We start from the raw sequence: 13,079 nt of genomic DNA, 5'->3' as shown, positions 1-13,079 counted from the left end.
TGTACACTTCAGTTTGGGTTTTATTTCTTTTCTCTATTACTTATCTCATCATTTATATATGCAGGGAACAAATATCTGGAATCTTCAGGCTCCTGGACAAGATTAAATTTTTTTTTCATTTTTAAATACATTTTTTGGCTAGAAAATTTTATCCACTAAGTTGAACTACTCAGTTATCTGTGCAAATAAGAGTGCTCTGATTTGATAGTATTGTCTATGAAAGGACAAGATTTTTGTTTGAAAGTAGACAAATATAGAAGTGCCAATAGATGGGAAATCAGGAAAAAAAAAAGGCATAGTGTAGAGGAAAGAGAATGTTATAATAAATATACTGATTTAAGTGGCCCTAAGAAATGCGTATGGTGAGAGCCAGATAAAACAGCTGTGCAGCCTGAGGAGGACTCTTAAGACATTGCAGGTAGTGGACATCGAAGGCATCATTATTTTTTTAGGACATCATGGGCCTACATGGCCATCTCTACACGGGTCCTATGTGCATTCTAGAAAAGTTACGTGAGCAGTACCCTGTAGGCACTTGTGTGCTATGCCAAAGGACCATTTTTGTGAAGAAGAGGGAATGATGCCTATGTGTAATACAGCTACAGCATGTACGTTATGCCTTGCCAATTCTGTGCTAAACATTCCACCAAGCTCTTGACATACACCCTTTGATTTAATCCTCTCTGCACTTTTAATATAATTTTATTTTTCGTTTTTATTTTAATTCCAGTTAGTTAACATGCAGTGTTATTCTAGTTCCAGGTGTGTGATATAGTGATTCAGTTCCACACATTACCCAGTGTTTATCATGACAAATACACTCTTTAATCCCCATCGTATCTAACTCATCCCCCTAATCCTTTCCCTTCTGGTGACCATCAGTTTGTTCTCTGTAATTAAGAGTCAGTTTCTTGGTTTGTCTCTCTGTCTCTCTTTTTCCCGTTGCTTGTTTTGTTTCTTAAATTCCACCTATGAGTGAAATCATATGGTATTTGTCTTTAATTGACTTATTTCACTTAGCATTATACTCTGACTCCATCCATGTCATTGCAAATGGCAAAATTTCATTCTTTTTTATGGCCCAATAATGTTCCATTGTATGTGTATATATATATATATATCACATCTTTTTTAATCCTCTCTGCACTTTTTAAAAGACAGATATTGTTTTCAGTGTGTAGATGGAGACACTTCAGCTTAGAGAGACTAAGTGTGATGGGAATCTCTTAAAAAGCTGTACTAAAAGATAGTACATATATAAAACAGTAATTTGCAGACATTGGACAACAGGCAGTATGGGACTCTGACCTCTGAGAGAGGGGAAGCAAGATGAGCCTTGTGCTTGTCTGAGCATATTACCTAGAGACAGTTTTTCCAGGCCACAGCACAGGAAGGGAATCTGGAACAGAACCTTCCTTGAAGGTTCTCAGAGTTGAGATGGAGATTGGAATTTGGGTAGGCCAAAGAAGCTAGTCAGGTGTGGAGTGCCAGAGAATAGAGAGCTATACACAGAGACGGTTCCAAAGGTTGAAGAAGGATCCTTTGAATCTTTGGTGGAGTACTAGTTAAAGCCAAAGGAAACTACTTGGGGCCTGAGAAGTAACCATCAGAAGGCAGTAGGCTAACTAGTTCTTGGATTTCACGTAAGACTGGGAATAGGGTGTGTTCCCATCAGTCAGAGTGGAAAGACCTTGACATACAGGGCATTGTGTAGAGTTCTCAGAAGGGTATTGCCATAATAGCAGGTCTTAATTAGTTTTGCACTAAAAACTGCAGTAGATCTCCAAAAATTTTTAAAGCAGGTCTTGAAAGAATTAAATTAAAGGTCTTTGCCAGAACAAAGTATAATACTACTACAAGAAATACTGTAAAATCTAGCACTTAAACATGTAAAGTTCACACTATCTGATATCTACAAATTACTTGAAATATGAAAAATAGGAAGATATGAGCCATAACCAAGAGAAATAAATCAGTAGAAACAGATCCAGAAATGACAGAATGGATAGAATTAGAAAACAGCATGTTAAAGCAACTACACTGTTTACTTTGAATGTTCAAGAAGATAGAGGAAGATGTAACTGTGATGAACAGAGAATTTGGAAATGTAAGAAAGCCCAAATGGAACTTCTAGAGATGAAAAATAAGGTATCTTAAATTAAAAATACCCTAGGTAAGATTAACAGAGGATTTGACTCAACAGAAAAAAAGGATCAGTGATTTTGAAGACAATAGTGATAGAAACTACCCCAAAGTGAAACAGAAAAGCCTAGAGTGAATAGAGCATCAATAATTTGTAGACCAATATCAGTTAGTCTAATATATGTATAATTGGAGTGCCAGAAAGGACGGTGGCATAAAAGAAATTTGAAGAAATACTAGTTGAAAAATTTCTAAATTTAGTGAAAACTCTGAACACACAGGTTCAAGGAGTGCAACAAAACTTAAGAAGAAATATGAAGAGAACCCCACAAAGGCACATAAAAATTAAATTGCTGAAACCGGGGTGTAACAATCCTAAATGAATATGCGTGTAGTAAAAGCTTCAAAATACATGAAGCAAAACTGATAAAATTGAAAAGATAGATAAATGTATTGTTGTTGGATACATTTATAAGGTTGTAGATTTCAACTCTCTTTTGTCAGTAATGGATAGAACAAGTTAAAAAATCAATAAGGATATAGAATACCTAAATAACATTATCAGATGGATTGATATTCACATTCATTGAGCCCTCCACCCAACAAAAGCAGAATATTCTAGTCCATAAACAAGTCTTAATACATTTAAAAGATTGAAAGTGTATTCTCTGACCACAGTAGAATTAAACTACAGTAACATCAAGAAAAATCCCCAGATACTTGGAAATTAAACAAGATGCTTCTCAATAACCCATGTGTTAAAAGCAGTCACAACAGAAATTAGGAAATATTTTGAACTCATAAAAATAAAACACAGTACTGGCAATAATTGAGATAAAATCTTGTGAAGTGAGAACATGCTTCTGATGTGCAGGTTCCTTTAGCATGGTACTGTGCAAAGTTAGACGGCCCATATATATTGAGAATTGTTAGATGCAGCCAAAGCAATGAGTAGAGGAATATTTATAGCACTTAACCCTTATATTAGAAAAGGAACATCTGAAATGAGTGACTTACATTTCTAACTTAAGAAACTAAGAGAAAACATAGAGCATAGTAAACCAAAGTAAGGAAAACAAAGGGAAAATATAAATCAAAGCAGAAATGAATAAAATAAAACTCAGAAAAACAATAGCAGAAATCAGACTGAAATCTGATTCTTTGAAAAAACCAGTAAAATTGATAAACTTGTAGCTAGAGTGATTAGGAGGGGAAAAAAGATATAAATTACCAGGAGCAGAATATTTCTGTACATATACTACAGATATTAAAAGACTAATGAGGGAATATTATGAATGATGTTATGCCAACAAAATTGATAATGTAGATGAGATGGGGAAATTTGTTAAGAATAAAAGCTACTAAAAATTGATAACCTAAATTACCCTGTATGTATAAAGAAATTAAATTTGTAGTCTAAAACAGTTCAACAGTGGAAATTTACTCCCACAGAGCTCATGGATGAATTCCATCAAACTTGTAAGGAAGAAATTACACAGACTTCCAGACAATTGAAGATGAAGGAACACTTTCTAATTCATTTTTATGAACCCAGCATTACCTTGATACAAAAATTAGATACAGATGTTATAAGAAAATGAAATTACAAACTAAATATTTCCCATGAATGTAGTTTCAGAAATTCTTAGCAAACTAAAAACGCATTTTATACAGCAGTATCTAAAGAGGATACTATGACTGTGTTAGGGGGAATAATGCCTACCAAGATGTCCCAATTCCTAATGCCTGGAACTTGTGAATGTTAATCTTATAGCAAATTTGAATTTACAGATGTGATTAAGTTAAGGATTTTGAGATAGGGAAGTTATAGTGGATAATACAGGTTGGCCAGTTACAATCACAGGGGTCCTTAGTAAGAGGCAGTCCAAAGATCAAAGAAGTAGTGGATGTGACCACAGAAGCAAGTGATTGTAGTAAGGGGGAAGTGTTCAGACCCAAAGAATGTAGGCAGCTTCCAGAAGCGAGAAAAGGTAAGGAAATGGATTTTCCCCTAGAGCCTGCAGAAGGAACCAGCCCGATGAGGTTAGTACTGTAAGACTCCAGAATTATATATAAGAGAATAAATTTGTGTTTATGCCACCAGGCTTGTGGTAATTTGTTACAACAGCAATAAGAAATTAGTGTGATAACCTGTGGAAAAGCAGAGTTGGTGTAAAGTTTAACTATCAATATAAATAATCATATTTATACTATAAAGGAGAAAAGCCATATAATTATCTCAGTAGGTGCAGAAAAAGCCTTTGACAAAATTCCATCCTCATTTATGATAAAGCTCTAAGCAAACAAGGAATAAGAGAAAACTTCCTCAGACTGATACAGAGCATCTATTAAAGAAACTTCTTTAATGTCACATTTAGTGCTGAAGAGATGTAGTGCTTTCTCCTTCTGATTTGGAGAGAGGCAAGGTTGTTCTGTGCTGCTTCTACAGAACATAGTACTGGAGGACCTAGCCTGTGTAATAAGGCAAGAAAGAAATTAAAGGCCTACAGCTTGCAAAGGAAGAAGTAAAGCTGTTTTTATTTACACATACAGGATCATGTATCTAGTAAATCCTGAGCAGTCTATGAAACTACAGAACTATGTGAGTTTGGGAAGGCTGCACTCTACAAAATCAATTATCTTTCCATATATTTCTCTGGTAGCAATGAACAGCCAGAAATTGCCACTTACAGTAGCACCAGAAATACTGCTTGAGGATAAATCTGATGAAGGAATTGCAAGACCTAAATGTTGAAAATTTCAAAACATCAGTAACTTCAGTCACAGTATGTTTTAGTTTGTCCTGCATAGGTCCAAGGGTAGTCCTTTTATATGAAGATCCATGTGATATACATACTGGAAAATTTTCTAATACAGTTTTTATTGCTTTTTCCCCATTCTTTGTATTTTCTTCATTCTGGGGTTCTTCCTGTTTGATTGTCTTTTTCTTTCTCTTTTTCTTTTTCTCTTTCTCTTTCTCTTTCTTTCTCTTTCTCTTTCTCTTTTTCTTTTTCAAGTTTATTTGTTTTGAGAGAGAGAGTGTGAGCAGGGAGGGAGGGAGAGAGAGAGAGAGAGGGAGAGAGAATCCCAAGCAGGCCCTGGCTCCAGCGTAGAACGTGATGTGGGGCTCAGACCCATGAACCTGAGGTGAAACCAAGGGCGTAACCCACTGCGCTACCCAGGTGCCCCCTGGTCGATTTTCTTACTCTGTTCTCTACATCTCTGAACCTTCTGTTTCCCATCTTTTTATTTGTCATTGATGCAGTCTGTCTAATTTCTTCAGATTTGTCTTTTCCTATGTGAATTCCTTCTACTCTTTAACCTGTTCATTGCACGTGTAAGTGCCTGAAGGTTTTGTTTACTTTGGTGTAAATTTTGAGTTTGACTTCCTGTCTCCTATTCAGCAGGATTCGGTTTTGTTTTCAATTGGTGCTTTTGGTTGTTTGGTGGCCACAGGGCTTTCAACTGTCCTGGACTAGGATTTATACTGATTTCTCTTGAGAGCCTGTACTGTGTAGTTTAAATTCAGATGCCACAAGTGGGGTATCTGTTTCTTAACAGTGACTTGTCCTGCCTCCCTAACCTCAGCTGACAAGAGTTTTACTTCTCTACGATGGCAGGAAAGGCCACTTTCTGTAGACCCCTAGCTTTGCTTTTTCTCATCATTTTTTGGACCTTGGAGATTTTCCTTTTTCACTCTTGAATTTAGTTACATATTAGATATTTTTACAAATTCTGTTTTCTCCAGCATGTTCTTGTATTTTGAGTGAGAAAAAAGTCCTGTCTTTGAGCATAGTGTTCCATGGTTTTGGAAGTTGCTTTTTTTTATTTGTTTTTACATCAGTTATAAGATTAGTTTCACTTGTTTATCTTTTTTTAAAGATTTTATTTTTAAGTCATCTCTAAATCCAACGTGCAACTCGAACTTACAACCCTGAGATTCAGGGGTCAAATGCTCTACCAGCTGAGCCAGCCAGGCATCCCTCATTTGTTTATTTTTACCATACAGGTTTTCTTTTTTTGTCTGTGGAGGTGACCTCTGTGTGAGACTCTTATTTCCAGATTGTTGGTCCTCGTTTCCTTCAAAATTTTTAGTATTTTAATAAAAGAGTATATTTATTTATTTATTTATTTATTTATTTATTTATCTATCTATCTATCTATCTATCTATCACAAAAACATGTCACTTTCAAACCGAGTTTATCTTTGAATGAATTGTGGCAATTTTTGAGCGTATTTAAATTCTTTTGTTAAGACACACCATCCCAAAGAGTTCAGTTCATTCTTGGCACTGAAGATGATGATGAAGAGCACATTCCGCATGACCTCTTTACGGAAATGGATGAACTGTGTTACAGAGATGGAGAAGAGTACGAATGGAAAGAAACCGCCAGGTAGTAATACTGAGTCTCAGTATTTAGTTGGCTTTTCTTGATTTCTTCTTGTAATGTAAATATAATGATTTTATGAGCTACCTGGTGCTTTGAAATACCGAGCAGAGAATTTCCTCGTGTCTGGAAGTTATATCTTCAGTGTATCTCTTAATTCTCAAAATTCGTTTTCTTAAGGGATACTTTCATACAGCACAGAAGGCAATTATGTTAATTGTACTTTCTAATGTCTTTGATTAGAGAAATACATTTGAAAAAGTCGTGGTCCTGCTGCATATTTTCAGTTTAAAAGAGAATTAGAAGTGGAAACTATGGCAATTCCACAGCGGGTCACTGTTGCGATAGAGTAGGAGGAGGAGCTGTAAGGTAACCTGGGAGGATAGATACTGTGGACTATTAGTTTGATTTGCAAAGATGTGTCTGTAGCCAAATTTTGTGGTTGGTGGTGGTGATCTTTGTTTATCTTTAAAAGAACAGGTTTATGTGTTTCATATTAAAAGAAGCAAATAATAAGGATTTCATTATTTATAATCCTCATTATTTATAAAATATTTTTTATGTATTACACATTTCAGATGGCTGAAATTTGAAGAGGATGTTGAAGATGGCGGTGACCGGTGGAGTAAACCTTATGTGGCAACTCTCTCTTTGCATAGTCTTTTTGAACTCAGGAGTTGCATCTTAAATGGAACAGTCATGCTGGATATGAGAGCAAGCACTCTAGATGAAATAGCAGGTTATAGTAGTCTGCCTTTTTTAATATTTAATTTGCACTGCAATTAGAGGTATTTAAGTTAGGGAAATGTGGTGGAATTTTAGACCCTTGATTTAATAGCTCTGTGTTGAGTTTCCATCCTGTGTGGGACCACATGAGGAGTACACATATAAAGAACACCTTTTGTCTTTAATGGAGTTTAGGAGATTGAGTTAGACAGTCCTAACTACAATACCAGCAAGAAAGTGACTAGTGCCGTAAGTGGGATATGCGGTCTGTTTCGGGAAATGTAGAGAAAAGAGCTTTTGTTTCTTCAAGTTTTGGACGAAGGTATCTGGGGAGGATCCACGAGTACATTAAATGTATTACCTATTTTTAGACTGAACACATGGGAACAAGGAACAGGTGGTACAAGGAAAAAGAAAGTAATCTAAGGAGGAGGAAGAAAAGGAAGAAAGGTCTAGAAAGTATAGAGAGGTATGAATTTCATATCAAAGTCAGTTCCCTGTGAATGTACAGATTTCTTGAGTAGGAGACGTTTACTTTGGCTTTGCAGTGATCGCATAATACAATGTAATATTTTCATTATTTACAATGTAATGTTTTATAATCCAGGGTCCACTTGTATGCCAGTCTCTAGTCATTGTGTTAATGTTACAGTTTACCTGCTAGGTAGGTTGATTCCAGTTTTCTGTTACAGGACTCTTACAGGTTTCAAAACTTGACTCTTTATCTCAAATTAGTGGCACTGTTTAAAAAAAAAAAAGATATAGATAGATATATATTTATTTATTTATAGGTTAAAAGTAGTTACAAATATAGTTATAAAAATAGTCCAGCCCCTACAATAAGGTATCATATGGCATTACATCAATTCCCCCCACCGCCTTCACACCCCGATGTACTCATCTTCCTAGAATTTATTGCTTCATGATATTTTACCTTTTCATTTGCTCACTGGTATTTCTACCTCTGGAAGAGTGAGAGCAGAAACTTGATCTGCTTAGTTAAATGCTGTATTTCCAACATGTAATAGGCAAATAGTTAATTACTGAATGAAGGAGTCCAGATATCCATCTATAGTTTTGATGAAAAATATGAAGTGAAGCAATAAAATACCTTCATGTTTTAGGAAGCCAGTATTATTGAATATTCACTTTAATAGAATTGTGTCCATAGCAGGAAAGCACTTCCAACCACAGGGAAGCTATTAGTGTGGCCCCTTTATAAATAAATAACAGGACTTATTAAAATAAGGGTCTCCTTGTAACTTGTTTATTTTCCTTAGATAGTGTTCATATTTATCTTATGTGTACATTATACAACATCAGAAGAGAATAATACTTTCTAGAACTATTTAAAGATCTTGTTTTTCAGTAAGGTTCCACTTACAATTTATTGCTTACTCTGTGTTACAGTCATCCAAGTGTTAGCTTCTTTAATAACAATGGCTGCTGTCTTTATTTTTCTTTCAATAGATATGGTGTTGGACAACATGATAGCCTCTGGCCAACTGGATGAGTCCATAAGAGAAAATGTCAGAGAAGCTCTTTTGAAGAGACATCATCATCAGAATGAGAAAAGATTCACCAGTCGGATTCCCCTGGTGCGATCTTTTGCAGATATAGGCAAGAAACATTCTGACCCTCACTTGCTTGAAAGGAATGGTGAGATAAGTTGTGGCATCCAATTTTCGCTAACCCTTCCGCTCTAACAGCATTCCAGTCTAGTACAGTCAGTATTTGGGAGAAGAAAGATAGTTCTTGCAGATAATTCTGTGGGTCATTTTAGTATCCCTTTTATTCTTTTTAAAAAATAATGTTATCTTTGTATTTAAAACATCATTTCTAAAATACCATTCTTGACAACGTGACCATTAATCTGTAGAAATCATTTAGATGAAAAAATTTAAAATTCACCCTAGTTAAAATGGCACATTTAAGTATTGGTGACATACAGAACACTGTCACTATAGCTAATCCTGAATTCCTTCTTCCTATTTATTTTGCTTTTTTGTTTTTGTCAAGACTTCTCGTATAATAGATGAAGGAGGCATAAATTATGATCTGTAAGTTTGATCTTCTTAAAATTCCAAGTCTTGGGTTTAAACTTTTATTATCTGTATTCGAGCTTTTCATAGTGATTTTTCTCTTCATTTCCTGAGTTTACTTTATTTGCTGCACAGAAACAAGTGTTCTGGCATTGTTTTGATGACTTCACTGCCCTTTATTTATACAGTTTGTGCAAGTTTTTATGGATGTGTTGTTCTTATGCGAGGGATGACCTCCCCGATGTCCTCCTAACCTCTGAGAGTGGCACGGACCCACATGTTCAAGCTCTCCGCCCTCGCTCGTGGTCTGGTAGTGGTCATGTGGGGATGCAGCAGTGTTCTTGTAGCCGGTTGCCTCTGTCCCTGTTTTAAGACTGGAGCGCCCAGGGGCTTTGCCTCCCTCTTTTTAAAGTAGAAGAATACAGCCCTGGGGTTCTATCTTGGCTCTCAGAAGAGAGCTCTGAAGACAGTGACTCTGAAAAACCTACGTACAAAGGGTTGGAGTTGCTTATGAGGGTCGTTCTTCCCTCTAGCTGCTGCCATTACTCAAGGCCTAAAAGGATTAGAGTGAAGAGGAGTGCAAGATGGGCCACCGTGTCTTTCTGCTCCTCCTTTCTGTCCCGGCAGTAATAGTATGGCTTTTAAGTGTTCTCCAAACAGCCATTGGTGATGGGATTTAATACATCTGAAGTTTGACAGTAATCGTCTTTTGCAGCTCGGTGTAAACATACTCAAGACCATCTTCTGAGCGTTTGACCATTAGAACTCTTTTTAATCTGTTTAATGTTATGCCTCTGTATACGTAAGTGACCCTAAGAATAAAAGAAAGAATTACACTTACTTCGGGGCATAAGTGTAATTTTAAAGCAAGCCACCTGTGTCACATTTTACCTCTCATTTTCATCTTTCATGTAGTGTATACTCTCAACTTTTGGGAAATGAGTTCATTTACTCAGAGAGACCCTATTGAATCTTTTTTCCTCATGTGGATGGTTCCTGATGATTCCCTGATTGTCATTTGGTTCCTTTTAATCGTAACACAATGGCTGTTTTCTTTTAAATGCCGTTTTAGCATGGACATTCTGTTATTTTGTTGTGTTATAGCTGTAAGCTAACAGTTTTTCTGCATGTAGCTTTTGTTTTAAACTCAATGGTGGTGGTTTGTTGATTCATATGTCTTGAGATCTCTTGAGTATTTGGCTTTGATAACTTAGATCATATGGGATTGTCTGTCATACCATATTTTTCCTAAAATCAGTGTTATTTTACTAAGGTACATGTCATAGAACACGAGGTGTTTGAAATATAAATATATATGACCTTTGGAAATATGCTAGACTTATTTCGTTATTGCCATTGTTGGTGAGAAATACTTTATTATCTAGCTGGATTAAACAATTGTATTATTTAATTGTATCTGCTGTATTAGAAATGGAGGCATATTTCAGGACATGTGTTAATATCTTTAGAGAGCGCAAGAATGTCCTTTCAAATCGACACTATATTTTTATTTTTAAAAAATTCTTATAATTTGTCTTATGTTTTAGAATTTTACCTGGGAGCACTACCAGTAGATGATGCTCTACTAATATGAAGATTTGATATCAACTTTAAGTTAAGAGTTATTAGCTAATGTCGACTTTTGTGAGAGATAATTGTCTGTAGCAGTTCGGTCCAGTTTAGGAAAAATACACTGAATATAAGCTATCAGTACTTGTAAGTTTTGTTTAGGGTTTTATTTCTTGGATTATTCTTAAATCGTATTCTCATTTGCTGTTTATTATTTATCAACTTTGCATTGATATTGTTTTTTTTTTTAAAAGCTATATGATTGGGCATTGTAATTACTAACAGAATATTCCCCTGCCCAGTCTGTCATTTGCATTGTTTTGTATTTTTTGTTTTGTTTTTTTGGGTACACCTTCAGGGAATGAATGGTAATTTCAGCAACTTTTCAGTGACTTTCTCACATTTAGAAATCTCATTGCCATGCTAACTCTGATAGCATGGATTTCAAATTTGGGGCTTCGGAGCTTGCAGTTTACATTGTAAATTGATTTTGTGAGTGTGTGTGTGTGTGTGTGTCTCAATTTGCCTTCTGCAGCGAACTTCATCGTGTTTCATTTATTTGTTTTGTCTCAGGGGAAGGCCTGTCAGCCTCCCGCCACTCTTTGCGAACAGGCCTGTCCGCCTCAAACCTTTCCCTGAGAGGAGAGTCGCCTTTCTCCCTTCTTCTCAGTCATCTTCTTCCTTCTTCAAGAGCTGGAAGCCCTGCAGGCTCAAGGTGTCCAACCCCAGTACCCACCCCTCAGCACAGCCCTCCTTCCAGCCCTAGCGTCAGTCGCCCGACCTCCAGAAGTTCCCAGCAGAGTCAGCCTCAGGCCCCAGAGCTGCTGGTCTCACCTGCCAGTGATGCTGTCCCCACAGTAGTAATTCATCCGCCCGAGGAAGACTCGGCAGCGCCCACAGGCCAGGAGCAGAAGGCTGAGGACAATGTTGGCATGACTCCAGGCAACTATTCACACCCTCCGTGTGCGGTGCCCCCTGCCGCTGCCTCTCTTGCACGCGGAATGCCTCTCAGCACGGAGCTTTAGCAGCAAATGTACCTCATGCTTACAACTTCTTTGACTTGTGCATGGTTTGTTTTCCTTATAGCGTATGGTAGAAGGGAGCGTGATTCTTAGAAAATTTTAACCTCCAAAGCGACTCCAAAGAAGATACACATGATGTAGCCCTTTCAAGAATTTTCAGGCGTTTTACAGGTCAGGGCATTTGGATAGTTCAGAAAAACGTAGGAATTTTTATAAGCAATCTTTCGATTTGCCGTGATTTTTAAAAAACGGTGGCTTTTCTTCTTGTGCGCTTCATTCATGATGTGATGAACGCATGTCGGACATGAGTTGCATGAGGTGATATGCCTCTTAATCTACTGTCCCGTGCTTTTATCCAAAGAGTGCGGTGTATTTTAACCTTGCTGACACAAATAGGATCGAATGTTCTCTTTCTCATTTTGTCTCTGAGAAGATTGGAGTTCTCCAGTGGCTACCTGGAATCATCATGATTTTAAGGCTAGTTTTATATTTGGAATAGTCTTTAATTGTTCTCTGTTGAATGCCGTATCTATCTTTAATCCAAATTCACCTCGAAATTTTCAGGACCTGTAGTTGTGGCTATAGCGATTCTATAGTCGTAGCGAGGATCTCTTTTTGTCTGTGAATTAGAAAAATTATTTCTTAGTGGGTAAAAGGGGCATAATTCATCTACGGTTATATATTATGGTAATATTGGCTCTCTGTAATATGTTGGTTATACATATGTTTAAACATCTATATCTTTCCACCCAGTTTATATAAAGAAGTCTCCTTTAGTAACTACTTCTTACTGACAGCTAAGCGTATGACATAGGAATGCTCGCTACTGGTTTTCATCACACAGGTATCAATTACTGCATTTTTCCATAATACTGATAACACCTAACACTTCACCGATCGCTTACGTTCATTATATTGGCCTACTTAATGTCTAGGCAAAGTGGTGGGAGTTAGGTGGATACACCCATCTTCAGAAACCTCAGACTCAGAAAAGTTAAATAACTTCCCGAGTCATGCAACTAGTAAGTGACAAGCCTAAGTCCTCCGACAAAATCCTCACGGTCCTACCACTAGATGACAGACTTCTCTGTATTGAATTTCCCCAAACATACCAAGTATGTTTCATCAAGGCGCATTGTAGTTGCCAAAATGTATATACTTTTAGAAATAAAAAGATGGAAGTAAGGTG

General features: G+C 36.7%; 1 protein-coding gene across 17 annotated transcripts in view; it reads left to right on the top strand.

The window, feature by feature from the left end:
* The window catches only part of SLC4A7 (solute carrier family 4 member 7), a 112,807-nt gene that overhangs the window by 47,671 nt on the left and 52,057 nt on the right, over positions 1-13,079 (top strand). For 7 of the 17 annotated variants that reach the window (XM_019422869.2, XM_019422870.2, XM_019422865.2 and 4 more), the window contains exons 4-7: positions 6,399-6,537; positions 7,110-7,270; positions 8,728-8,916; positions 11,442-11,810. In XM_019422869.2, coding sequence (XP_019278414.1) covers positions 6,399-6,537; positions 7,110-7,270; positions 8,728-8,916; positions 11,442-11,810 — 858 coding nt within the window. The remainder of the gene's footprint in view (positions 1-6,398; positions 6,538-7,109; positions 7,271-8,727; positions 8,917-11,441; positions 11,811-13,079) is intronic. The other 10 variants (XM_019422881.2, XM_019422873.2, XM_019422877.2 and 7 more) reach the window with 2 other exon arrangements.

The sequence above is a fragment of the Panthera pardus genome, unplaced genomic scaffold (genome assembly GCF_024362965.1).
Source record: "Panthera pardus isolate Hobbes unplaced genomic scaffold, ASM2436296v1 HiC_scaffold_16, whole genome shotgun sequence".
NCBI classification, from domain to species: Eukaryota; Metazoa; Chordata; class Mammalia; order Carnivora; family Felidae; genus Panthera; species Panthera pardus.
Note: the sequence above shows the minus strand (reverse complement) of the source record. Positions and strands in the feature narration are given on the sequence as shown.